Source organism: Trichoderma aggressivum, assembly GCF_033847375.1.
Source record: "Trichoderma aggressivum f. europaeum strain CBS 100526 chromosome Unknown scaffold_004, whole genome shotgun sequence".
NCBI classification, from domain to species: Eukaryota; Fungi; Ascomycota; class Sordariomycetes; order Hypocreales; family Hypocreaceae; genus Trichoderma; species Trichoderma aggressivum.
In genome coordinates, this window is record NW_026946370.1 from 394,519 (window position 1) to 419,770 (window position 25,252).

General features: G+C 50.3%; 8 protein-coding genes across 8 annotated transcripts; 3 read left to right on the top strand and 5 right to left on the bottom strand.

Annotated features, from left to right (window-relative positions):
- Positions 1-926: 926 nt before the first annotated feature.
- On the top strand, positions 927-4,736 carry Triagg1_1702 (uncharacterized protein; the record flags this gene model as incomplete). Its single annotated transcript, XM_062895802.1, has 4 exons — positions 927-997; positions 1,078-1,513; positions 1,569-4,224; positions 4,405-4,736. 4 exons carry the CDS (start codon positions 927-929, stop codon positions 4,734-4,736), a joined length of 3,495 nt encoding a protein of 1,164 aa, XP_062759241.1.
- An 824-nt stretch (positions 4,737-5,560) lies between these two features.
- Triagg1_1703 (uncharacterized protein) lies at positions 5,561-7,132 on the bottom strand (the record flags this gene model as incomplete). Its single annotated transcript, XM_062895803.1, has 1 exon — positions 5,561-7,132. One exon carries the CDS (start codon positions 7,130-7,132, stop codon positions 5,561-5,563), a length of 1,572 nt encoding a protein of 523 aa, XP_062759242.1.
- A 5,259-nt stretch (positions 7,133-12,391) lies between these two features.
- Positions 12,392-12,880, top strand: Triagg1_1704 (uncharacterized protein; the record flags this gene model as incomplete). The annotated part of the gene is made up of 1 exon (XM_062895804.1): positions 12,392-12,880. One exon carries the CDS (start codon positions 12,392-12,394, stop codon positions 12,878-12,880), a length of 489 nt encoding a protein of 162 aa, XP_062759243.1.
- A 1,932-nt stretch (positions 12,881-14,812) lies between these two features.
- On the top strand, positions 14,813-15,607 carry Triagg1_1705 (uncharacterized protein; the record flags this gene model as incomplete). Its single annotated transcript, XM_062895805.1, has 1 exon — positions 14,813-15,607. One exon carries the CDS (start codon positions 14,813-14,815, stop codon positions 15,605-15,607), a length of 795 nt encoding a protein of 264 aa, XP_062759244.1.
- A 1,298-nt stretch (positions 15,608-16,905) lies between these two features.
- On the bottom strand, positions 16,906-17,918 carry Triagg1_1706 (uncharacterized protein; the record flags this gene model as incomplete). The annotated part of the gene is made up of 2 exons (XM_062895806.1): positions 16,906-17,004; positions 17,205-17,918. The coding sequence occupies 2 exons, from the start codon at positions 17,916-17,918 to the stop codon at positions 16,906-16,908; spliced, it is 813 nt and encodes a 270-aa protein (XP_062759245.1).
- A 1,749-nt stretch (positions 17,919-19,667) lies between these two features.
- On the bottom strand, positions 19,668-20,641 carry Triagg1_1707 (uncharacterized protein; the record flags this gene model as incomplete). Its single annotated transcript, XM_062895807.1, has 4 exons — positions 19,668-19,951; positions 20,015-20,049; positions 20,108-20,420; positions 20,479-20,641. 4 exons carry the CDS (start codon positions 20,639-20,641, stop codon positions 19,668-19,670), a joined length of 795 nt encoding a protein of 264 aa, XP_062759246.1.
- Positions 20,642-21,382: 741 nt separating this feature from the next.
- Triagg1_1708 (uncharacterized protein) lies at positions 21,383-22,309 on the bottom strand (the record flags this gene model as incomplete). Its single annotated transcript, XM_062895808.1, has 2 exons — positions 21,383-21,663; positions 21,727-22,309. The coding sequence occupies 2 exons, from the start codon at positions 22,307-22,309 to the stop codon at positions 21,383-21,385; spliced, it is 864 nt and encodes a 287-aa protein (XP_062759247.1).
- Positions 22,310-23,365: 1,056 nt separating this feature from the next.
- On the bottom strand, positions 23,366-24,717 carry Triagg1_1709 (uncharacterized protein; the record flags this gene model as incomplete). The annotated part of the gene is made up of 2 exons (XM_062895809.1): positions 23,366-24,406; positions 24,469-24,717. The coding sequence occupies 2 exons, from the start codon at positions 24,715-24,717 to the stop codon at positions 23,366-23,368; spliced, it is 1,290 nt and encodes a 429-aa protein (XP_062759248.1).
- Between the last annotated feature and the right edge of the window lie 535 nt (positions 24,718-25,252).

Consider the following 25,252-nt stretch of genomic DNA (forward strand, 5'->3'; position numbering starts at 1 on the left):
GATTCATAGTCGAGACACTGGCCGAGGATGGCCGGGCAGAGAATGAGCTTGCGGGGGAGGAAGAAATGAGGCAAAAGATGGCTGCAAAGGCAACTCGAGTGCCGGTAAAGAGAGAAGCTGCAGCTGGTTGGAACGAATGATGCTTGGACCTGTGAAGCTGATGGCGGTGATGTTGTGGCGATGTTGAAGAAGAAACAATGAAGAATCAACAAACTGGAAAAGAGAAGAAACCATGAGCACCAGCTTGTGCAAGGATGATTGGGAGGTACGATGAGGAAGCGAGGTTTGGAGATTATAAAGAGGAAGTGGCCACGATACAAGTATAGTACGTTTTTGGTACAAAACACCGTCATTATCTGCAACATCTACAATGTATATACCTCGTCAACTGGTAGGAGGAAATGGCAACCGCCAAGATTGCGTGCCTGGAGTTGCATCACTCAATACTACGCCTTAGTAGTACTAGGGTCAATATTAATAAGGCTTTTTGGCTGCTGTACATCTGCTCTATTACGTACCTACATGCACCTCAAGACGAGCAGATGTTTGCTGCAGATTGGTTCCGTTAAACAACAAGTGGTGTATTAGTTGATGGCAGAGCCAAATTCACGACTCCATTTGCGAAATGGATAAGTTTTTTTTGTTTAGAATAATAGTAATAATAATTACCTCGAGAATGTACCTGGCGTCGTCTCTCACGCACAGTTGTTGCAACAATGATGCCCGATACTCCCCTCCAATGAGATTATTACATCGCGAGCCCTGGACCAAAAGCCAAGCTCAGCCACATGCATGCATCCTTACCTCAGCTGAGGCCCGTCAGCCTTGGTGATCTGCCTCGTTGAAATCCCCAGCCTCATCTTCTCAAACCCTCAATCTTTCGCATCCAACTATTTGTGCAAAGAAAATCAGATCCAAGGCAGGACATGTCGAGTACTATTTTGGACACTGGCCTGTCCGTTGTCTACGAGGCTGAGAACTCTCCGCCAATCGTCGAGTGCGTCTGTATCATCATGTACCCTTTCAGTTTTTTTTTTGGTGCAATAGGCATATGGCCAACTGATCTGATACCCGCAGCATTGTATTCGTCCATGGCTTGCAGGGACATCCGTCCAAGACATGGACTTACCGCCCCAAGACCTCCGATACGCTTGAACCGACAGGCGAGAAAGACGAGAAAAGAAGTGGCATTCGTCGTCTGGCCTGGAAACCACCAAAAGCCTCGCCAACAGGCGGCACGCGATCAACTGCTACTTCGCTTCCTGAGGAAAATGACAGCCAGCCTGGGTCAGTGTTCTGGCCTGCCGATTTGCTTCCCGACAAATGTCCCGACTCACGCATTCTCACTTTCGGTTATGACTGTAAGGTTACCAAGTACAGAGATGGTGCGATAAACTATAACAGCATTCTCTCCCATAGCAAGGATCTTTTATTTTCTTTACGCAGGGAAAGGCGTCTAAAACACCCGCTGGTTTTCGTTGCTCACAGTCTGGGTGGGATTGTCGTCAAGGAGGTAGGTCTATCCTGGCCCTTGGGCACAGGTACAAATTGCCAACTGTTACTTGCAGATGCTTGCGAGGTCATCATCATCCCTTGAAGCCGAGCTTAGAGACATAGTCGAGTCAACTGGATCGATCATTTTCCTTGGTACTCCGCACCGCGGTAGTCAGGATGTTGCGGCACTCGGCGAAGTGGTGCGGTCTGTCATCAGCTCTCTCGGCATGGAGACGACGCCTGCCATTCTTGATGCCCTGGGATTAAAGACGACGGATTTGTCACGAGCGCAGGAAGACTTTTCCATACTATGGCAAAAGCACGACTTTCAAGTCAAAACCTTTCAAGAAGGCCTCAGCTTGGCAAAGATTGGGAAAAAGGTGGTTCCTGATTATTCATCGTTGATCGGAGATTATCGTGAGCATGCTGAGACGCTGCAAGCGAACCATGTGGAAATGTGTCGGTGTTCGGGAAAAGATGACCCAAACTATCATAAAATAGCTGGAGAGCTTGGCTCGATATACCGTTCCATCGCGAGAGTTAAAGCAACTGAGGCTCTCCCAGCTCGGCAAACACGATTTCCCAAGTCAGTATCGAGTGCCGCCTCCACGAAAGGGAGACTGAGTAACATCACCAATGGTCAGCTCTATGAAGCTTGCCTTGGATCTCTGTGGTTCCCGGCTATTCATATTCGCTACCAAAGCCTGGAAACCCCGGCAAACCAGACGTGCTCCTGGTTATTCAACCATGAGGTGTATCGAGATTGGTTCAACAGTACGAGTAGGCAGAAGAGCTACGGTCTTCTTTGGCTGAAAGGAAAGCCAGGTTCGGGTAAATCAACACTGATGAAAGAGGCTTTTCGCCGGGCGGCGTCGGGGCAGGCCAAGTCACACCATACTACTGCTGCCTTCTTCTTCAATGCCAAAGGGGATACACTCGAGCGCTCGTGCCTCGCGCTTTTCCAGTCCTTGCTATACCAACTTCTGCCTGGAGACATAGAGAGCCTCCAGCGCTTCCACAAGATGTGGGAAGAAAAAGTCAAATTCAGGAGAGGGAGTACGCGGCCAGAGATGTCTATTTGGACAGAGCTAGAGCTGAAATCCTTCTTTGAGTCGGTGCTGCTCAGCCAGACGAGGAGAACAATCATTTTCATTGATGCTTTGGATGAATGCGATGAGACCATGCTACGACCGATGGCCTATTTCTGGAGGTCAATAACTGAGTCGGCCTTTGTTCAAAGAGCTCATCTCAGTGTCTGTCTATCCAGCAGGCACTTCCCCACAATCACCTTGGATGACTGTCCTGAGATTATCGTTGAGCAGCACAACAGTGACGATATTGTGGCATATGTGGACCAAAAGCTTCGAGTCTGCGTGCCCGACCAAGATCCGCACTGGAAACACCTAAGAGGAAGTATTCTGAACAAGTCTGATGGTGTGTTTCTCTGGGTAGTCTTGGTGATAGAAGACGTGCTTAGAAGCTGGGATGATGGCAGAGGAATGCCGTACCTAACCAGACTGGTCACGAATGTGCCAAAGGAACTCGAAAAATTGTTCTCCAGCATGTTTTATAACCTTGATCAGGATGAAAAGCGAACAGCTACCAGGCTTTTCCAGTGGGTAATCCTAGGAACGAAACCATTTAGCCTTCACGAGTGGCATCACATAATGGCCTTCATTTGGCAGCCTTCGATTACATCACTCAAAGAGTGGCGTCAGTCGGTCCATTTTACCGATAGCGACGAGCAGCTTGTAAAGCAGATCAGGAGAATCTCAAAGGGCTTGGTGGAACTGAAGAGCATTGGAGCAGGTGATTTACAAGACGAGGGAGTCGAATTATTGTCCGTTTATGCAGGAGCGGGATCGCTTAATCGAGAGCAAGGCAATACTAGGATCGTCCAGGTCATACACGAATCAGTGCGCGATTTCTTCTTAAAAGGCAATGGGCTTTCTATGCTTGATTCGAGTCTATGGGTCAACCCGATCGGCAATAGCCATCTTTCGATTATCAACACCTGCTTGGATTACATCAATATCAAAGAACTTGATGGACTCGTCAAGGCGAGGATTCACGCAGCTCGCCGCCACGAAGACAGTTTGAAGATTTTGGAAAATGGCAATAAAGGCCCAACTCGTTTCAATGATGTGGCGGCTCGAAATTTGGCACTTTACTACAAACACCGGCTGCAACATGGCAAGCAATCGGCGACAGGAGAAGAAGATGCATCCGTGTTTGATGTGCTGAGATCTTTGGACGACGCTCCAGGTGTGGATATCGTTGAATGGATGGCAAAGGGAGGCGCTATTCCCGGCGAGCAATCTGAACCGGACGGGTCCCTCTGTAAATCCGAGTCGTGCTCCTCTCAGCTGAGTCGGTCACGAATACTGGAAGATGACCCTGCGCTTCTCTCATACGCCACATTCAGACTGTTCACTCATGCTCAACTGGCTGAACGATGCAAAGTCGACCCAAGCCCTGTGGTAAAGCGCTTGAGTGATAGAGCAACATGGGCTCGCTGGGTTACACTCAGAGAGGACGTACCAGAAGGGACGGAAATGCTCGCTTTCGCTGCTTATATGGGCCTATCGTCGTGGGCGAAGGCCAACGATGTTATTGAGGTTTTGGGTTTCGATGAGATGATCTGCCAGGAGCAGCAAACGAAGCAAAACAAGAATGCCAGCCGTGCAAGACGCCGTAGGGAAGCAAGGCTCAAGAGAAACAAAGCTTGTGGTATGTTGTGTCGGCCCTCGCCATGAACCTTGTTCTTTTCATCTGCCGAATTCGCAGGAGTTGCTAAAGGATATCCAGATTTTTGCAGGCGAATCAAGGCGAAATGCCGTCCATCGTCAGAAGACGAGACTCAATGTACTCCTTGCATTCGGCTGGGAATTGAATGCACCTTGGGTACAGGCATACAGCAACCTAATACTGTCCCCGATATACGGCAACCTGATACATGTATTCTCCCCGACATGCAGCGACCTGATGCTACCATCCCCGATGATCCGCTCTTCACACGCACGCATGATTGGAGCGGAGACTTTCGAGTTTCTCCCGATGACTTCCACATGCCTGATGAATCCGACCTGCAGCAACCCGGTACCGTCGCTGATAACTTGTTCGAACCTGCTTGGAACCTGTCCACCGAGTGGTTTCCACCATCGCCGTCCGTTCCCGGCCGACCTGGAAGTGTCGCAAGCTTTAGCTCTGCGGGCAGTCACAATGTCAGTCCCTGGGCATAACTGCCTGTACAATCTTGTTCGTCTGTCTCTTGCATCAAGGCATTTTGGATCGTGCTCTCTGTCGCAGCTTCACTTTTCGTATACGTGCACCTACAGGTTGCCACCACAAAACTACATGTAACAATGGATGTCAAAGGATGACTTTTTCTCAGTCGAAGGGACATATCTCGACAAAATCCATTGTAAATCTGCCATATGCGCTTCTAAAGTAAGCTAGTCATGGTTACTAGAAGAATACACATCTACTACTATATATATATTTCTCTAGTAACTATTATTATATTTATATTCTTTAATAACCACTATAATAGTTATATTTCTCTAGTATCTACTATTATATTTATATTTCTCTAGTGTCTGCTATTATATTTATATTTCTCTAGTGTCTACTATTATATTTATATTTCTCTAGTAACTACTACTATATTCATATTTCTCTAGTATCTACCACTATATCTATATTTCACTAATATCTGCTACTATTCAAAGTGATTCTCAAGGGCTTTCTTATTGGCTATTTATTCAGTCTTCTCAATCTATCACTTTAGCCACACATGGTCAACAAAGCAAATTGGGCCACAAAACACACGAGCAAATTAACAAGCTAAAAGGTGCAAAACTCTCTTGCTATGCTGATCTATGAAAGAGGGAAAAGCTAGCTGCAAACAAACAGTAAAGGTAGCAAAAAAGAAAGTGGGCTTGACCAAGGAGTGGTCACAGGGATACACGTGACCACTCAACACAGAGATCCACGTGACTACTCAACACAACTAACATCCCCCCCCCCCCCCCCTTTACCCAAGTCCTCCTCACCACGGCTCTCTTCAATCATATCTCTCGTCGCGCGGGAGACGCTGACCCTTGTGGGTGGCAGGAGTGGGCGAACCCTGGTCAAGGTAGGCTGCGAGCACCAGGTCGGCTTGGGCATCCAGCATCTCCACGTCTTCTTCTTCTTCCTCATCAGCATCAGCTGGTCCTGCGAATTCGACCACCTCCTCCTCGGTCATGTGGCCGATTTGGTGCGCAAGTCTCCGAAGAGTCGAAGTGCGCAAGTAAGTGCCCGGCGTTGCCCAAACCTTTCCCGGGCCCTCGAGGAACACATCTCGCCACCAACCGGGGACCTTGTGCCGTTGCCTCCTCAAAATATTGATACAAAACGCAAAGTATAAGTATCGGGCAGAGGGTCGAAAGTCGTTCCGGAACTTCAACGAGCGCCCATGAAGCTCACGACCAACTGGGACCTGTGTAGACTCTTCATGGGTATCGGGGTCGTCGAGGCAATAGACTTTCCAACAGCCTTTTCGTGGGTTTCCATCCGGTTGTACCTCTGGTATGATGACCAACCGTGCGTCATCGAAAGCCTTTTCGTACAGATCATACATTGGGATGCCATTCTTATCTGACATTAGGTGGCCATTATTGTCACTAGGTGGCCCAAACAGGTGCCGCGCAGAAGGCTCGCCGACATTGTACCCAACAATATGGGCTGCCTTTATATCACGCGGCCCGAAGAATCTGCCAGCGATGACACACCACTCCGAATCCTTATGCACCGCATCGTATGCATTCATTACCCTCTTGCGAAACCTAGCTTGGGCGTCCGCATCTCTCGGAGCAAACAAAGAGAGCTTTGCTCCCTCGGGCGTCTTATAGCGACTGATCAAAAGATCCAGATAGGCCCAATCCGTGTTCTGAAGGTCTTGTTCCCAGATCATATTATCCATGAGTCTACCGCCGAGTTCGTGTCGAGAGGTTTGGATAACAACAACATCTCCTCTCAGGGCTGTGATGAAGCGTTCCAACTGCTCAAGCTGGGAGTCGTACTTGTCTTTCGTCACATCGAGGCCACCATTGTGCCATGCCTTGTAGAGAATTGTGACGAGCTGTTCGGCTTGGGCTAGATATTTCTTCTTGCTTTGAAGCCTGCCCTCGATGATGGACTCGGCCGTTTGCCTGCCCTTTTGGATCATCTGCTGCTTGTCTGGGGATTGTGTCACGCCGATGGTCAAGTTGCTGAGCTGAGAAATGCTGTGCTGCTTTCCATGACGGTTGCGGTTGTCGCCGATGACTTCCTGCACTTGTTGTTCGACCTCTCGCGACATTTTATGTCGAATTCCAGTAAGAGCCAATATCTTCGCGGCATCTTCATCCTTCTGGATATGGCCGGTGCCGTGCGGCGTTGGGGTATCCGCGACTTGCAGACGCCTCTTGGGCGGGGATGCATCCTCAGATGTGGGTTTCCTGGGAGATGGAGTCACCGGCACAGCAAGTTGCGGCACTTGGCTTGGTCCGGCGTGCCCTTGTGCCTCTTCGGACTCGTTGCGCTGCTGCTCCTTGCGCTGCTGCTCCTCCTTGCGCTGAGCTTTTCTCGACCGGTTCTTTCCGCGTCCCGTCATCTTGGAAGGGGAGAAGCTACTAGGCACCTAGTAGCCAGATGGAAGTGGTTAGAATATGGTAGGGTCTCATAAGATCAAGCTTATGGAGAGGGGGTGGGGAGGGGGGACATACGTACAATACTTTGCGAATGGAAGTTGACGAAGAGAAGAAAAGAGGTTGACGACCTGCTCCAGGATTATGTGGGTCTTTTGGACTCTGATTCACCTCGCGGTCAGTTCGTTGTCACTTTCGAATACAGATGGAAGGAAGCATGGGATCAAGCTGTAGTGACTGAATGACACATTACCTTGCGGATGTGAAGTAGAAGACAGGATGCAGACTATCGATGCTGGCAGGAGAAGATCGGTGCCTTTGAAGATGAGGGAGCAAAGAGCGGCAAAGGGGACCTTTTATAGTTCTAGGGTTCAATTGCCTTGAGTTTGGGAGGGGTTTGAATTCACCATAAACTTAGTTCACCGCCACGTCGAAATGACAGTTGTAACATATACGTGGGCATCCAAATGTATCTGTCCGCCCCAACAAATGCATCTATCCCACTGATAACGCATTCACCCGTCTGGCACATGGCGTTGATACCTGCGTTCCACTAGATCTATTATAGTAGCAGTTACCAGAGAAATATTCAGATAGTAGCAGTTACCAGAGAAGTATATAAATAGTAGCAGTTACTAAAGGGATATATAAATAATATCAGCTACTAGAGGAATATATAACTTGTAGTAATTACTAGAGAATTATAAAGATAGTAGCAGTTACTGGAGAAATATAAATATATCCACGACGTCTACTATATTTCCTATAGTAACTAGGTAGATCTACTTGTACCAAGTCTACTACATGTACCACACAATGCAAATGCGATATCAATTACGGTTATTACGGCTACAGTGACTCATACGGCTGCGTGTTGCTTTCAGAGACTCTGGAACCTTCTATCCTCGGCCGGCAGCCCGCGTATATGAGGCCGGCAACTGGCTTAGTGAATGACGTGTCGAGGCGAGTTCCCGGCGTTGGGGAATATACAGGTGTGAGAGCCACGTAATTACGGCTAGGTGGCCAACACATGGAGGTCAGATCTCGCCTTTCTTGTTTACACATCTCCACTATGCCGTACGTACGGAGTCATGCCTTATATGTGTCGTATTCTTTGGTCCAGTATTACTTGAGAATGCGAAACTACCGCCATACAGAAGACGGCCATGCAATGAAATTTATGCAACTACTTCTATCCAAGCATTAAGCAGTACCTGCAGACTCAAAACTCGCAACACTACGATGCCCATGATAGTGTTTTTCCTCGGGTGGCCGAGAGTGGAACTCGTCGAAAGTTTGTCGGAGAATAGGACCACTACCAGTGTATTGGACCGCAAACGGCATGCTCTGATCCGGATCATACTGGTTCCTCTGAGTCCTTTTCACATCGCGCATGATTTTCTTCCATGCCGGCGTGCCCTGTTCCGGATACTGGTGAAACTGAGTCTTTCCAATATCACGTATGGCTTGCTCCCATGGTCCCAGGTCTATCTTAATAAGATAAGAGCTTAGGCTGGTCTCCTTCGGTATGTCTCCTCTGAGTGCAACCAAGCGAGCCCAAGCTGCTTCGTCTTTTCAGGCGTTTGACGAAAGGGAGCAAGTCAGCACTATCTTATCGGTTAGCTGAGCATGCGTGAACAGTTTGACTGTAGTATACGGGGGGGGGGCTGGGTATGTACTTAAAAACCGGGCGTATAGTAATTTTCCGCGTGAGTGTTTGGAGTCTTTAATCTCGGTCTCTGTTTTTCTGTTCTCCACTTGCCTGGTGTTGCGTGCCAAGGAAAATCACAGTCTTGGTAAACTCAACAACGTTTCTAAGCTCAGTTTGCATTTATAATGACGATCCTGCAAGCAGTTAGAAGAGAAGATTAGAATCCCGTTACTGTCTGCAGTTCACGTTAAACCTACTTCCGTAACAATAATTGCACCAAGACTATAAGCAATAAACACCAGTGGCCGATCTAAATCTCCTTGTCCAGATAGAGCGAACAAAAGATGCTTACTATGCGAGAGAATATTTTCTCGCCAGCTGTGTATTTGGTGACTTTACTGTCATATGGGGAGGTGAGGCTGAGCGCACACCGGCATTAGGTACTTAGTATTCAGTCTATGGTGCAAAGAAATGCATAAAGAAACTACAGCAGGGATAGGCGGCAGCAGAGATGGCTGGTCTAATTGACAGGCTCCATAGTATTCGGCACATGTATCCAATGAATAAGAGATTGCAGAAGCCAAAAGAGATCAATGGATGGCTCTGAAGCCTGGTTTTAGTGGCATTAGTTGCATTGCGTCGTTCATACTATAGATACGATTATGGTTGCAAGCACGGCAACAGAGACGGCATTGATGTGCAGAAACATGTATCTTCTTGTTAGTTTTTCATCAATCAATCCAGGCGACTTAAGCCACTAAAACCAAGCGTCACAGGGCTCCAGAGCCATCTCAGCAAGAGATCGATAGTGCGCGATGCTAAGAGATTTAGGCAGAGCAAGTTTTGCCGTTCTAGAGCGCGAGGGCTGGAAGCTGCCGAAAGTGGCACATGGAAACGCGGGGATTGGATCTTTGGGCATCCACTAGGCGCCGCTCGTAGGCGCCACGGAACGAGTATTGAAACGATGAGGGACAAGCTAGCAGATGGCAGAAGACGAGGGGAATACAAGTAAGCCCCTGAGCGGATAGATAGAGGGATAGATGGATGGCGGTTGCTTGGGCTGCGTGGTGGAATCAAGTATGAAGAGTGGTGGAAACGATACTTGATGCTGTTAGTAGAAGTACGAGTAGCACGACAGCTGGTCATGGTAGTCATTTGAGCTGGTGGCGATCCTCGTCGTCTGCAAGGGGGTCGATGGTGTGTCTCGGTTAAGGGGAAGACGAGGAAGAAGCGACAGCCTGAATGGAGAAGCGATAGAGAGCGAGATGGAGAGAGACGAAGCCAATTGCTACTCGTACTAGGTTGCCGAAAACGACACCGTCTCTTCATAATAGCATCACCGGTCCATCATCTGACGACAAGCTCCAACCCAAGTCATGCAACGAGCCACTGAAGAGCCGTCAAAAGCCTCCTTTGGCGCGACATGACCAAGGAGATGTGCAGTGCTGTAGATACGCCGGTTCGTACTCGTAATAATGCTCAACCTCAGATACCCAATCAGATGGACAAACAAATGGGCCATGTGCATGTACTCGTACGCGTGGTGGCCAGGGATTGATTGACTCGGAGCATCCCTGGACGGGGTCTCTCTCTCTCCACAAAGGGCCCAAGCGGAACAACGGCTACGTTGCCCATCAGCGGGGACCTTGGACTCGATGCTGTTGTACAAGTACGAGTATTTGATGTTACATCTGCAGGGTGATGTGATTCCACGAGTTGGGTTGGGGTTCGTGGTGATGATGCTTGCAGGTGCCAATCAGTCAATGCTGGTTAACCGACTTTTTTTTTTTTTTTTTTGCTGTCGATGCAGCCACGCAAGGCATTGGGATCGTATGTTGATGTTGTATTGCTAGGTACGCTGGGCTGTTCTCTTTTCGTACTCGCTAAAGGATAAAAGAAGACTGTCGCATCCCGTCTTTGTTGGAAACGACATGCTGAGACATGGAAAATTAAGAGAGGCAAGACATTTCTCTGTTCTTGTCTTGGTGTTGCTGTAGCTGTAGCTGTAGTACATGCACTCCGTGTTCTGCATCATCCTCATCGTCATCCTCATCTTCATATCGCCATATCAGCTCAACTGCAATCAATCATCCTAGTGCATCAGCCCCCCAATCCCACCAAAATCATCCAATGCACCCCTTCATCTATATATCGCTCGCCCACGTTTCGCCCAACAAGCTGGGCACTGCATCCGCCACCCCTGCCATGCCATCCAAATTCCAGAGGTTCGTGGCCAGTTTTTCCTTCCCCTGCGTCTCGGCTGCAGCAGCTCGCAGTGCTCGTACCGAAAATACAGCGCTGCACCGGCCACTCCACCAACATGCAGACTGGAGGCTAGTGCGCTATAAACCTTGCGGCCGTAGTGGCTCTAGCGCTCCGCTAGCCGGGGCTGTTCTAGGCTCTGGGTGGCCCGAGCGGGACGAGGCAATCTCGCTGAGCCAGACTTTTGCCAGAGTCCCCTGGCAGCTCTGCAATGAGCCTTCAATGCGAGATACCTGGGGGGGTACCTGATGAACGGGGTGGATGCTACTTGACAGATATATGGAGGCATGGGCTGTTTGCGGCGTACTCTTCGGCACTTGCACCAGGTACATCAAGTAGATTAAGTACGGCCACGAGGTACCTGCGCCCGCTAGCGCCAATCTCTTCTCCCCCAGCTGCAAACGCCTCGAGCTTCAGGTCTCTTCCCTCTTTGAGGTACCTAGCCCAAGCCAACAAGTACCTTGTACGCTCTAACTCCAAGCAATTCTCGCCTCCCTCTTTTTTTCGATATCAGGCTACTGCTCTCTTCTTCTCCTCGACTTTTCCCCCTCTTCTCGGTTCTTGTCTCTCCATCTTTGTCCAATTGTCCTTTATCTTGGTCTTCTTTCATTTACCAAGGACTGCTTGTCTCATTGGATATTCATTCAATTGGAAGACAAATCACAGCCTGCATCTCATCGCATCGTCAAAGGAGGTCCAAGCTCGTTCGCCAATGTCAACCTTGTAAACCGCATTCATCTCTTTCACTCACTCTCTCTCGTGGTTGCTCAGCACCACAGCGTCTCTCTCTCCTCTACTCTCTACTCTCTACTCTTCCTTCTTTCACTCTCCTCTCTCTCTCTTTCTCTCTCTCTCTCTATCTTTTTTTTTTTTTTTCGCCACAAAGCCTCCTTCATTCGAGACATCGCCACACGAATACGATTCCCCCTGCCACTTGACAAACCCGTCACCAGCTGCACTCTTCCATTCTCCAAGCTTCGTGCAACCCACAGGTATGTTTTCTTTCCCTCATTCTCTTCGCACTTCCCGTGGCCTGCATGTGCCGGCGGTGGCAACGTCAGGTGCTCCCCACGCATTCATATTTTTTATTTTCGTCTCTGCCGCACAGCCCCTGCAAACATTCTCCCTTGCATATATCCAACCCAACATGCTAACCTCCGTCTCCTAGACAGCCTTTTCTTCTTGTACACTCTGTTTTGCCTCTTCTTGCTATTGTTCTCGCCTCTTTTTTGATCTGACGAGAATCTGATTCCGCCATTCTTTCCACGCCTCATCACATTTTCGCCTCGCCCTCAAAACCACCACCATCATCATGGCCACTCCCGACAAGAGGCAGTCTACTGCCAGCGTTGTTCTCACCAGAGAAGTCACCGTCGAGATCTCTGTGCCTGACAAGGCCCTCACCCCTACCGTGGGCGTTTATGCCGTGCCGACCAATGCCACCTCGGTCACCAGCATCACATCCAACCCACACTCGGACAAGACGACTACCAATCCCTTTGATGCCGACATTGAGGCTCTCAACTCTCACAGCTCCTTTGACAAGCCCCTCCGAAAAAGCATGACGCTGGATGCCAACAAGAAGTGCTGCCAAGTATGGCCCGGAAAGGACCACTGGGAGAAGCAGGCCCAGCAGACCAAGGTGAAGCGAAACAACTGCGTCTGCATGGCCAACCTGAGCCCGCGCAACAAGATCATCGCCAAGGTCCTCATCATCGTCCTGGTCGTGGGAGTCGCCGTCAGCGTCGGCTTTGGCATAAGCAAGCCGCTGGGCGCACCGCTCTGGGGCGACAAGAACTGAAAGCAAACATGCTCCTCCGTGATGCTTCCGATGACGAAACGTCGTACGAACCTTTTTTTTTTTCTCGCAGGCCCTCCCGGGGCAGTATGCCGACCGCTTTTGGAGTACCACCCATCTCCAAGGTCTTCTACGTCTTTTTCTTCGCCGAGTCACACATTGTGCCGCCACTTGTCTTGTTCTTCTTTTATTCCACTGTTCGTTGTAATCATGTATGGCCCTGCGATAGCAGAGTGAGGGAGATTTCATATCATAGCCGGGCGTTAATGGAGTTGTGTGGATTTTTAGCCCCAAAATTTGGAGCGCATTTACGGTAGAAATACACGCTGGAAAGGCCGCTGGATGGAATTGTGTCTCGTCTATGAGCTCCGGCCTCGAGCACGAGTTTGTTTTTTTACAGTTACCTATATAAAGGGATACATAAAAGCATACATGCCAGCACGCGTTATGAGTTACCACGCAGTGATTTCGTTGTTGCAATGTCACGATGCTGTATTTGTGGATGGCCTGTTTTGTCCGTTTTGGGATTTTGTTCAAGGTTCTCTTTTAGTTTTCTTTGTTCGCCTATTTTTTTTGTGACTGGTCTTTTTTCTTCTTGCAGTTGGCGCTGATAATGACGGACATCCATTGATGTTACATGGCGCACTGACCCCAGTAAGGGGCTTTCTGGAACGGCCTGATTTCTGAATCAAGTCGGCAAATTGACGTGATGATGCCAAGACGTGAATTTGAAAAGCAACTGACGAAATATTGCTGCAGACGTGCAGTTGAGAGCAAAATGCGGAGTACAATTGAGTTTTTTGTATAGGTATGAAGACATGAGATGCGCCGTATACAGAGATGGCCGGATGCGGTAGATGGCGATGGTTGATGGATGTACAGGCTCAACTCTAATAGACGCCACCAGGGAGCAGAAGCACCAAGTCAAAAAAGGTACGGACCTCGTACTAGATTAGGAGACATGGGCCGAGGCGTGGATTTTACGCGACAATTAACGAAGAGATGCAAAATCCGGAGCAGATGCACCTAAGAGATGAGCTGAACGGTTGAATAGATAGACGTCAAAGGTGGGCACACGAATACACGTATATCAAAGCACGCACGCACTTTCGAGGTTCTAATAATAAAACAGGTTGCTTGCTGTCAAATGTGGAAAAAATGGAGTTGGAAGATGGGCTATACACGTATTTCCATTTTCATGCGCGGGAGATTTTCGTGGCCAATCAAGGTGAAGGTGATGCCGTCTGTGGGTGGGGCGGGTGATTTGCAGAGGCGCTTCATTAGTAGCTTTAGGTTTTGTATAAATGATTCTGATATCAATGGTGTTTATCTAGAAGAATGTCAGTCGAATGTGTTGATATTGTACTTTATAGAGGGATTCTACATTGATATCAATAGGCTCAGAGTAGGAAATAAGGGATGTCACTGTGTCTGTATATTAATGGCATAAAACAATATATATTTCATTACAATATCAAACCGCCTTAAACCAAGATACATATATTACAACTTCTTTAAATGACGTTTTAAGACTGCTCTATTTATTTTGCTTCATATAAGTATAGTAATTTCTCATTATATCGCTCTGACATCAAGTACAATGGACTGGCAGCTGCCACCAAAGAAAAAAAATCAAGAGGCAGGTAGAGCTCACCAGGTGCCTGCCAGCTGAACAGGCGACAGAACCAGATGGCAAGAACTCATTGTGCTGCTTAGTCAAAAGAAAGGCAACAAGAAAACAAACGAAGGGAAATTTCTGCATCTCATCGTTGGGTGCTTTCAAAATCTGCGTGCTCGCCCTTTTTCCTCCTTTCCCAAACCTTTTGTGCAAGCTTCGTCCTCCCCGAAGCAACTTCAATTTGCACGCCTTTCACCACAAATCATCCCACTCAAAACCGCTTCGAAAGCCTACCTCTCAAAGCAAAGCTTCTCATCATGGAGGGACAAAGACCTTCCACCGTCTTCCTCGTCATCGCCATCATCATGGCCGTCCTCATCTTTCTCAACATCCTCATCGGCATCGCCTACCTGCTCATCCCCAAGGACTGCATCCGCTGCGGCCCCGACGGCCAGCCTCCTCGCCGTCCCCTGACCAGCCTTGCCCCCGCGTACAGTCTTCGCTCCATCTTTGTTTCTGGCTCCCGCGGTCGGCGCGTCGCCATCATCAACGGCTTCGTCGAGGTGGATGATGACTTTGATGCTTGGGCGTACTGGGCGACGGACTCGGAAGAAACGCTCAGGGGAATTCCCGCCCACTCGCAGTCTCAGCCTCAGGGTCAGAATCAAGTTCAATCTCAGCAGTACCCCTACGGTCTTCACAGGGATGCAGGTGCAGGCATAGTCAGCACCAGAGCATCTGCCGCCGGATACGGCTACCAGCACCACGACCAACGCATGGGGATTCCTCTCGAAGGCACCGTCGCCAGAGTCCCTGATCACAGAACCAGTGGCGGATTTGCCTTTACCGAGTACGACTTTGAGCCGGCCATGGAGTACGCTGCTGAGCGAGCTACGCCGCTTCGTTCCCACCCTCTTGCTCGTGGTAATGAGATTGACATCGGTCAACTCCCGCAGACGCCTACGCCCACGGTGCGTACATGGGGAAGAGACAGCGACGCTACCATTCGAGCTGTCGTGGAGAATCCCCGGATGAGCGTTGGTGGCTCGAGGCCCAAGAGTTACCGCTCTGAGGGACAAGCTTCGAACGATCCTGGCCGTCAGGGTTACTAAAGGTACGAGGAGTATCCGCGAGGGATAGAGTGAGAAGCAATGTTGGGACAGGGAGACGCACTAAACAAAAACGCACAAAAACAAAGGAACATCTCACCTCTTCATGACACAGGAATCTGTAGGCTAATAGGGCATCGGCTACATTTAGATCATTTCTGGCTCGTCGAGGCACTTGGCTCGTCTGAGCTGAACACATGTACGGGATACACAAAACAGGGAACGGGGGCATATGGGAACAGCTAAACTACCAAATCTAGGTAGACAGTGAGCTTGGCATTCAAGCTCTGTATAATCACGGTATTACATGTAAAACACACAAGTTCGCGTTCACAGCATGCAAGTTCACCGTGTAGGTTCACCATGTGTTTATTCACAATCATGAGAACAACGAATGAATAAAAAGACTAGGTAAAAGGATTCGTTTCACAGCATCAAACATGAGCATATTTCATGGACCGTCACATTAACTAAAAGTAGGTAGATTCAGACACTGGCCCAGCCATGCCCTCCCAATTTCGCCATCTCGTCTCTCTTTTTCGCAAAAAGCCTCATTGCGCTTGTCTAAAGAAAAAAAAAGAAGCAGAGGCGCCTTCACAACCCTGTTTTTTTTCCCTTCTAGTTCTCCGTATAGTGTGCCCTTTCCTCGAGCCCTGTTTCAAAGTAGAATTGATAGTGGAAAAAAAAGAAAAAAGACAAGAGTAAAAAAGAATAAAAGAGTTAAAAAAAAAGATGGGGAAAAATACAAGTAACCTCCGTGTCTCTTCTTCCTCATCCTCTCTGTTAGCGTCCTCCAAATCCAAACTAGTTAATGCTCAAGAAAGTGTTGGTCTCAATGTTTCAATGTCTCCATGCACCTCTCACGGCGTCTCTATTGCGCCGTCTGCGTTTGGTCACCACTGAGGAGCGTCATTGTTGTATCACCTCTATCGTGGTGTTCCTGGATGCTCGGTGCCGTGGGTGCAGGGATTCGAGTATAAAAGCAATAGGTAAAAGATGGCGAAATGACAATCTTCGAAAGAGGGGTTGTTACAGATGCGCGATTCGTCGTTCCATCGTCATTGTCGTGCGTGGCGAATGGCTGTTTTCTCGTCCTCGGGGGCAATGGATATTCCGCCATCATCTGTGTCGCTGGTCTGAATGCATGTGCTCTGTATTCTGCTGATGCCGCTTGCACGGACGGCTTGCGCGAGCACTCATCCATTAAAATGTATTATCGTAAAGAAATGACTTGGCGAGAAAAGAACAAGAAAGGAGAGTCTAGTCAAGCCTTGAAGTGGGTGCAAAGGGGCTGCAAGTCATCAGACAGACTGATATAATAACAATGGCTCGCCGACGTTTTCGATTTCGGGAATGGTGCACTTGAGATCAAACGCTTTGGAAAGGACAATTTTGAAAATCTGTCAATCAGATTAGAGATTGGCTTCCCGCAAGATAAGTACAGCGGGTAGAAGCAATCACACCTTTTGTACGTTGATGCTGTGGCTTGTACTTGAGAAAATCAGTGACGCTCGCATGGCTTTCGCAAATCGTCTCGCCTGCGGGTTGGCATTTCGTCAGCAAATCGTTCTGCAATGTGTTCACGTCACAGACAACCTACCTGATTGGAAATCTCCTCTTGGTCTTGGATGGGGAAATTGACAAAGTGGTCGTACTTGGTGCCGACCAAGACGGGAATCGCCGTCTTGTTGAATCCGCGGCCCTGGCGATACCATTCCTTGATGCTGTTGAGCGTGCTCTTGCGCGTCAGGTCAAACATGAAGAGGATGGCAACTGCGTCATTGCACACCAGCGGCAGCATGTTGACAAACTCGCGCTGGCCGCCCAAGTCCCAGATGGAAAAGGTGATTTCGGTGTTGCGGATGGAAATGGTCTTTTCCATGAAATTGACACCCAGCGTCTGGATGTAGTCCTCGTCCCAGCTTCCCTCCACGTATTTGACCATGAGCGACGTCTTGCCGATCTGGGCATCGCCAACCATGCCGACCTTGATCACCACGTGGCTCCGGCCGTTGGATTGGTCGCCCGAGCTTGGCCGGTAGTCGTTGTACGGCGGAGGTGCCGGGTTTGACAAGCCGCTGGCTGGCCTCGAAAGCGATCCCGACACGGGCGGCGTCTGTCGGCTCGGGGACTCTTCATCCTGCCTCAGGCTGCCGGCCAGGCTGTGGTCGAGCGAGTGGCTCTGCTGGTGGTGGAAGCCGTTGCTGGAAGCGGCCTCTGAGGCGCCGTCGAAGCCGCCCATGATGTCGTCGGGGCCCTGGCTGATGTCGGCCTCGTGAGGGGGGAGAAAGTCTTGCTGCTGGGAAATATCCATCTCCGTGGTCTCGACGGCGGCGGCGTCGTGGAGCTGGTCTGAGCGGGCCGCGACGATGGTCGATGAATCCAGGCTGAACAAAGGGAGAAAAAAAGAACGGCAAAACGACGGGGGCGCGGCGAAACGAAGGAGCGGAATGAGACTGAAATCAGGGCGGGTTGGATTGGATTGGTTGGTTTGTAAGGCTCGTTCGGGTTTCGGATTGGAATCAGCTTCGTCGTGGCAGGTCGGCGCGGGGGGGAGGATCAGCAAGCGGGTTGCGCAAGGGGCAAGATTAAAGAAGGAGAGGAAGAAGAGAGAGAAGGAAGAAAGAAGGAAACAAAGGAAACGGGTGCAGTCCAGGTCAACGGGCAAAAGTCAAAATGTCGAGGCTTGAATTGCGAGGGCTTTGGGATGGGATGGGATGAGGATGAGGGGTGGTGAGAAGCAATGGCGGAAGACAGATTGGGCCTAGCAGGGGTTTGTCCGGGTCTTGGTTTCTGGGGGAGATTTCTTGGGCGTTTCTCGGTGGTTTTCAGGCAAGGGAAACAAAGGCTCGGGCCGGAATTACAGAGGCGCCGCCTGGAAGCACGGGGCATCAGCTGCTCTGGAGCTGGATGGACAGTAATTGATTGAAGCCCAACATGTGAATAGAATGGATAGAAATGGAACCAATGGATTTGCGCTGCGGAGGTTGCTATGCTAATGCTGACCACTCAAAGGCCACTGATGCCCAGCCAGAAGCACCTATGCTATGCTATGCTGTGCTGTGCCGTGCTGTGCTGGCAGTCATTAGTGGGCGTAAAGGGGGCCATGGGCGATGCGTGACGTGACGTGACGTGACGAGCTGAGATTTGATGGCAGAATTGGGCTGGGCGGGACAGATGGGGGATTCTTTGCGTTTGTTTGTTTAATTCCAGCAAGGGTATATGTACATAAGCGAGAAGAGGGTGGGGATGCTGATGACGATTGATGATGGTGATTTCAAAAATGAGATTTGATGAGCCTATTGACGGTATGTAAGTAGTTGTGGTGTGTGAGCGTGTAAGTGTATGAGTGCGTGTATGAGTGAGTGAGCGAAGGAGTCTCATACAACTTCCTCTTCTTCACTCCGTACCTAGTAGCTTCTCTGTTTCTCCGCCGACCATTGAACCTCGATTATTTAGATACTCTGGACGTGCATTAGAACATGATTTCCAGCAGCTCCGTAATCATCATCCAAGCTCCTCGTGTTATGCTGACGGTTAATTCCATCCCAGCCAATCACATGTTCAAGCTACGCCCCCAAAGGCATCAACAATCGACGCACAAAACGAGTGGCTTGAACCGTGTACTCCGTAGCTACATGACGCTTGGCTGGATCCAGACCAGCGTGGAAGTCAATCAATGTCCCGGCTACCGGACAGGTATGGGAACAATGTAAACAATTTCAATGCAAAAATAAACAAAGCAAAACAAGACGGTTTCAACACCAGCTCTTTTATTTGCTGCTCCGTAATGGATGGCACCTTGTCCCCTATCCCTTATCAATGATACCGTCGATTTTGTACCTCGAACAGCTTCACGTTGGGCATGTCGTCTCACGTGACGCAGCAGCTCTGCCTGCCAGGTTGTTGCTGCAAGTCACTCGCACTCCATCGGCGCTTCAAGTGACCACCGACTTGCACCATCACTTGCATGACTGACCGCCAATGTTGTCGATACGCATATCGTTATTCATTCTTCGTTCATTCATTAATACACTGTGCGTATAGACGAAAACCAGCTTCATCAATCCAACGACAGCAAGGACCTCCTCCAAACTACCATCCCAACCCACGCAATCAAACCCGCGCCCCCCAAAATGCCCAGCCAAATCAGCATCGCCGTGCGAAACACCCCCTTGGCGAACTTTTGCATAGCCTCGCCATCATTTGCGTGAGGAAATGGCTCGTTAGGAACCGGCTTGTCGAGAAACGTGGCGAGTGGCTCCCAGCCTTGTTTGAGATCCACGGTCAAGAGTCGATCTTTGGGAACATGGTTGCGGACCCATTCGTTGTGAATCAGGATGGATTCTACCAAGATTAGCATCACGAATACAAGAGATTCACTGCCGGCAATTGCACAGTTATACCTACCTCGAGACATTGTCGGTCCAAGACGGGCTGATTCTCTGCCCACGAATATCAGCATCAACAAAAACACCGGCCAACCGCACTGCCTCGACTCACACAATCTGTAGATATCTCAACCATGTTGGCGCCCACCTCCATCCAGGGCATGGCCACAGAATCGCCTTGAGCACCGACATTGACCCATAGCCGTCCTTTAGCAGTGTCTGCATACTGTTAAACCACCGATCCGGATCCCTCGTCACGAGCACCACCTTGGCATCCGGGTACAGCTCGACCAGTTCGGCAATGAAGGCATTGGTGGGAACATCAGTGACGGCAACAAAGCCGGCCGTGGCTTCGCGTAGGAGCTTCATGAGGACGGACTTGTTGTCGCGGTTGGCGAAGACGTCGCACCAAAGCTTGACATAGGCTGTTTCCAAGAGTGTGAGCGTGAGCTGAGCGCAGGAAGCATCAGAAGCTGAACCAACCGTCTTCTCGGCCAAACAGCTGCGTTCCTCCATGCATCACCGGCTCTCCCAGCAACCTTTCCAGGGCCAGGGCCATGGATACGGTGCCGGTGCGGGAGTAGCCGGCGCCGATGACCTGCACGGTCCGGGTCCGGTCGGTGGGGATGGATGGAACTCCGCCCATTTTGACAGCGCCCGATGAAAAGCTGTTATACTTTGCTTTTAAGACGTCGGTATTGCAGTCTTGATATCGACCGGAAAGTCAGATTACCACAGGTGTGTGCTGCCCTTATACTGCCTGGGAGTGACCACCATCGGATCGTCGGCAGCATGTACCATGCATTAACCCCCTACGTTGGACACATCTCCGCCTGTCTGCCGTTACAACGCCAACGTGCCTCGCAAATCAAAGATGCGCTAGGCAATGCCAACTGACATCACCAAGCTTGCTAATGCTCTGCTGGGCTTTAAACTTGGATTTGTTCTTGAGACGGATCATCCAAGAGGCAGCCTCTGATTCCCTCTAGCTTCGGAAGTCGGCGATCCTTCCCCAGCACCCAACCGGACGCAAGACCGCACTTGGAATCCTACGCCCCGTTTTTATTAATAGAATCCAATGAACAGAGGAGGCCAAGATGCTTTCTCTTCCTGGTATTTACATGACGGTGGCTGTCTTGGCGTTGTGATTGTCCTGGTTGATTCGCCAACGGCGCTCTTTGTCAAATTGCAGCCATGGTTTACGCCCGAGCCGGGTAATGAAGACATCAGCAGGGATTTTCACGAGCATGTGAAAGTGGTGAGTCTAATGCCCTCAAGGCCATGTAGGACCAAGTTTTGACTATGTACGGATGCTAATGCATCGCCAGATATATACGCTTACACTTTCTGTCGTGTCGCTTTTTTTTCCCTCATGAATTCATCATATTCAAAACACAACCGTCTTGTGTCCGTTCAAAAACACTCTTCCCTCGGCATACCAGCGAACGGCTGCCGCCAGCACCTGCGTCTCGACCGTGGATCCCTCCTCCGACAGCTTCTTCGGGTCCATGCTGTGATCGACTCGGGTGACTCGCTGCTCGATAATGGGGCCCTCGTCGAGATCGGCCGTGACAATGTGCGCCGTGGCGCCGATAATCTTGACTCCGCGGTCAAAAGCCTGGTGGTAGGGCTTCGCGCCGATGAAGCTGGGCAAGAAGCTGTGGTGGACTGTTGATCACTGCGTTAGCATACGGGCATGGGAATGGGGCAATGCGACTGGGTTCGACTGACTGTTGATAATCTTTCCGGACATTTCCTCGCACAGCTTGGGCGACAGCACCTGCATGTATCGGGCCAGGACAACCAGCTCAATGTTGTGCTGCTTGATCAGCTCCAGCACTGCGGCCTCCTGCTCCAGCTTGGTGTCCTTGGACACGGGCAGGTGGTGGAACTCGATGCCGTAGCTCTTGGCCAGGGCCTCAAAGTCGGGGTGGTTGGACACAATGATGGGCACCTCGATGAGCAGCTGGCCAGTCTTCATGCGGAACAGCAGGTCGTTGAGGCAGTGGCCGATCTTGGACACCATGATGAGCACGCGGGTGCGGCGCTTCAGAGGTCGGAAGTTGTACGTCATGCTGTACTCGGTGGCGAGGGCCTGGAAGTCGGGCTCGAGGTGCTCAGTCGACGAAGCATCGGCAACGTTCGGGGCAGGGCCAAAGTGCACGCGCATGAAGAACTTGTTGGTGACGGGGTCGGAGAACTGCTGCAGGTCCAGCACGTTGTGGCCCTTGGCGGCGAAGATGCCCGTGACGGCGTGGACGATGCCGGGCTTGTCGGGGCAGCTGAGGGTGAGGATGTGGCCGGAGGAAGCCATCGCGATGGATTGTATCGGGGGCGTTGAAGCGCAAGATTTGCTGTTTGGGCGAGAGCGATATCGCAGAGAGAATCCCGAGTTGAGTCGAGATTTGCTAACGATGACGAGCTACGTCAAGCACTGCAGAACGGGCAACACAGCTAAACAGACAGCCTTTTTCAATTCAATTGAGCAGTTAAAGAGAAAGAAAGAGGAAGAGAAGTTGAAAAACAAAGTTCGACGCCGGCGCTGGTTTAAAAGAACAAAAACCAATTGGAGCAGGAAAAAAAAAAGAGTCATCCGGATGTAGCTCGGCGAGTTTGCCTCTGACTCTTACTATTTACTACCTACTAGCAGTAGTAGCTGAAATCCATACTATTAGCTGAGCCCAGCTTCCAGACTCGGGGAACAAATCTCCCCCCACTGCGGGCTGCTTAGCCCTCCGGACCGGTGGCTTGTCTTTGTCTTTGTCTTTTTTTTTTTTTTTTTAAATTTATTCTGCCATCACATAAGCCGTTTTTGTAGGGCTATTTGGTATAGCCTGAATGGTTTTCTAGATGCTTCTCTTTTTTGTGTGACGGTTGGAATTTCCATCGTTGAATGGGGCCGAGAACCGGGGGCCGGTGGAGCTCCGGCTTGTGGTGTCTTTGTCGCTTTTGGCTATTTTGGCATGTGTCAGGGGTCTGTTCTTGGTGGGATTGAATTATGTGAGATGAGATTGGAATGCAGAAACGATAATGTTGAGAATATCCTGGAATGAGCATCGAATGAGACGAGTCAATGGTCAACACTTTGCACAACACAAAATAACCGAATCAAGAGTATTGATAAGACTGCTTTCCAAACAAAAGAATTGTACACTAATTATAACTGCGGGTATTATAAACCATTAACCGTAAAGAAAAGCCACTCCCTCATTAGCATCATTCCTCATTAAGCATATCCAGATGCAATGACACCAACAACACCACAACACGCCCAAGTTTTCAATCTCTCATCCAGTACAAAGGAAAAGAAACGTTTCTCAAGGAAGAGACATTGACAGAGTGAGTGACTTAAAACTCCCATGTCAACATCTTACACCATCTGCTCCGGAGGGTGTCCAACGGCCCGTCGAGGCATCGTCGGGTTCGCATACTCTCCGTTGCCCGCCGGTCCAACACCATTAGTGTATCCAGCGCCATTAGTATGTCCTGCACCGTTGGTATATCCAGCGCCATTGGTATATCCAGCACCGTTGTTGTATCCATGCTCATGCTTGGTATGATGGTGACCATATCCGTTGCCAACACCGTTCGTCGTGCCACCAGCAAAGCTCTCCGTGCCCCATCCCACACGCCTGGTAAAAGTCGAATCGAACAAGTCGCCATTGCCCACGGTATACGGAAACGCCACGCCGCGGTTCAGGGGGATGTGGTTGAAGCGCCAGTCCCAGATGGATGCGTACAACATACGGTATGCGGAAAAGGCCATAACGGTTCCGATGATGGCGCCGGCGACGACGTCGTACCAGTTGTGGAACTCGTCAATAGTGAGCGCACCGCCGATGAGGACCGCGCCGAGGATGGGAGCGTAGACGGCGATGAGCTTCCACATGGCCGGGTGGTAGTTTGCGAATACCTTGAGCTTCGCGTTGAGGTACAGGGAGAGGTAGACGAAGCCTGCGAAAGCCGCGGTGGTGTGGCCGCTGGGGAACGACTCCAAGCTGTCGTCAATCTGGTCTGGGTCTCCGGTGCAAATGTCGCGCGTGAAGTAGATCTGCTGGTATCCGGTTCTGTCTAGTCCGGAAGTTGTGACGCGGCTCAGATCCGGCTTGCACACGTCGAGGAAGTGCGGGCGAAGGCCTCCGATGAGCCACTTGCAGAACACTTGGAACACGGCTGCGCAGATGAGGGAGTACAAGAGACCAATGACACCGTTGTTGACATCCCAGAATGAGCGGATGCGGATCTGCATGACGAGGATGATGAAGATGGGGATGATGGATGCGAGGAAGGCCGCCAGCCAGATGGGGACAATCTCCTTTCGAAGAGGGTAGCCGAACTCAGGCCAGACGATTTCTCCATCGGAAAAGGTGACGGGGAACGAACGCGTCGGGGCAGGTTTGGCTTCGTAGACCTAAGTAAGACGTCGGGTCAGCTTTGTTACTTGTTTGCATCTGTTGTAGAAGCTCGACTTACACCGAGGCCGATGGCTCCCATAGCCACCATGGTCAAGATGTCCAACCAAGTGACTCTGAGCCATTGTCCAAAGCTGGGACGCGAGTGCATCGCATACGGGGCATGTTGGCGACCACGGCCGAAGCCTCCACCACGGCCGAATCCGAATCCTCTCCGTTTTGTCGTCGTCGTCGGCGTAGCCGCAGTGTTGGCTGCCGGAGCTGGGGCCTGTCCCGCAGGAGCGCGAGCTCTGTTTCCAAAGAGAGCCATGGCCGAGGACTTGTGAGTAATCCCCCAATGACAAAGATAGGTATGAATCAAGCGATGAGAGGTGAGCAGAAGAAGCCAAGTCCGGGTGGAAGTCAACGCAGCGGCACCTCCCTTTATCTCCCAGCACCAGCACCAGCACCAACACCAACACAGCACCCAAACCCAAAACTCATCATCATGATACACTCCTTCCAACAAACATGCGCCCAAAACCACCAACAACCCAGGATCGTCACCTCCCTGACGTCAACCACAGCTTTTCCCTCCGTCATCGCCACCCGTTCCAGTGGCCCTGACAAGCCCTGGAAAGCCCTGGCCCGTCGCCATCCCGCTGCCCTGTCCTGCCCTTGGCTTGTTCCCCCCTGTCCGCTCCCGCAAATCACAGAGGCCACAGCCGTGAATAGCGTCATACGTGCAACAAGCTTGGCAGTAACGTTGTTTGGCCGGCACCTTTGTTCCGAGTGGGGGTTGCGAGAAGCCCAATCAAAACGTCATCGCTGGTCATGGTCATCGAGATTTCGACCCGCCATCCACT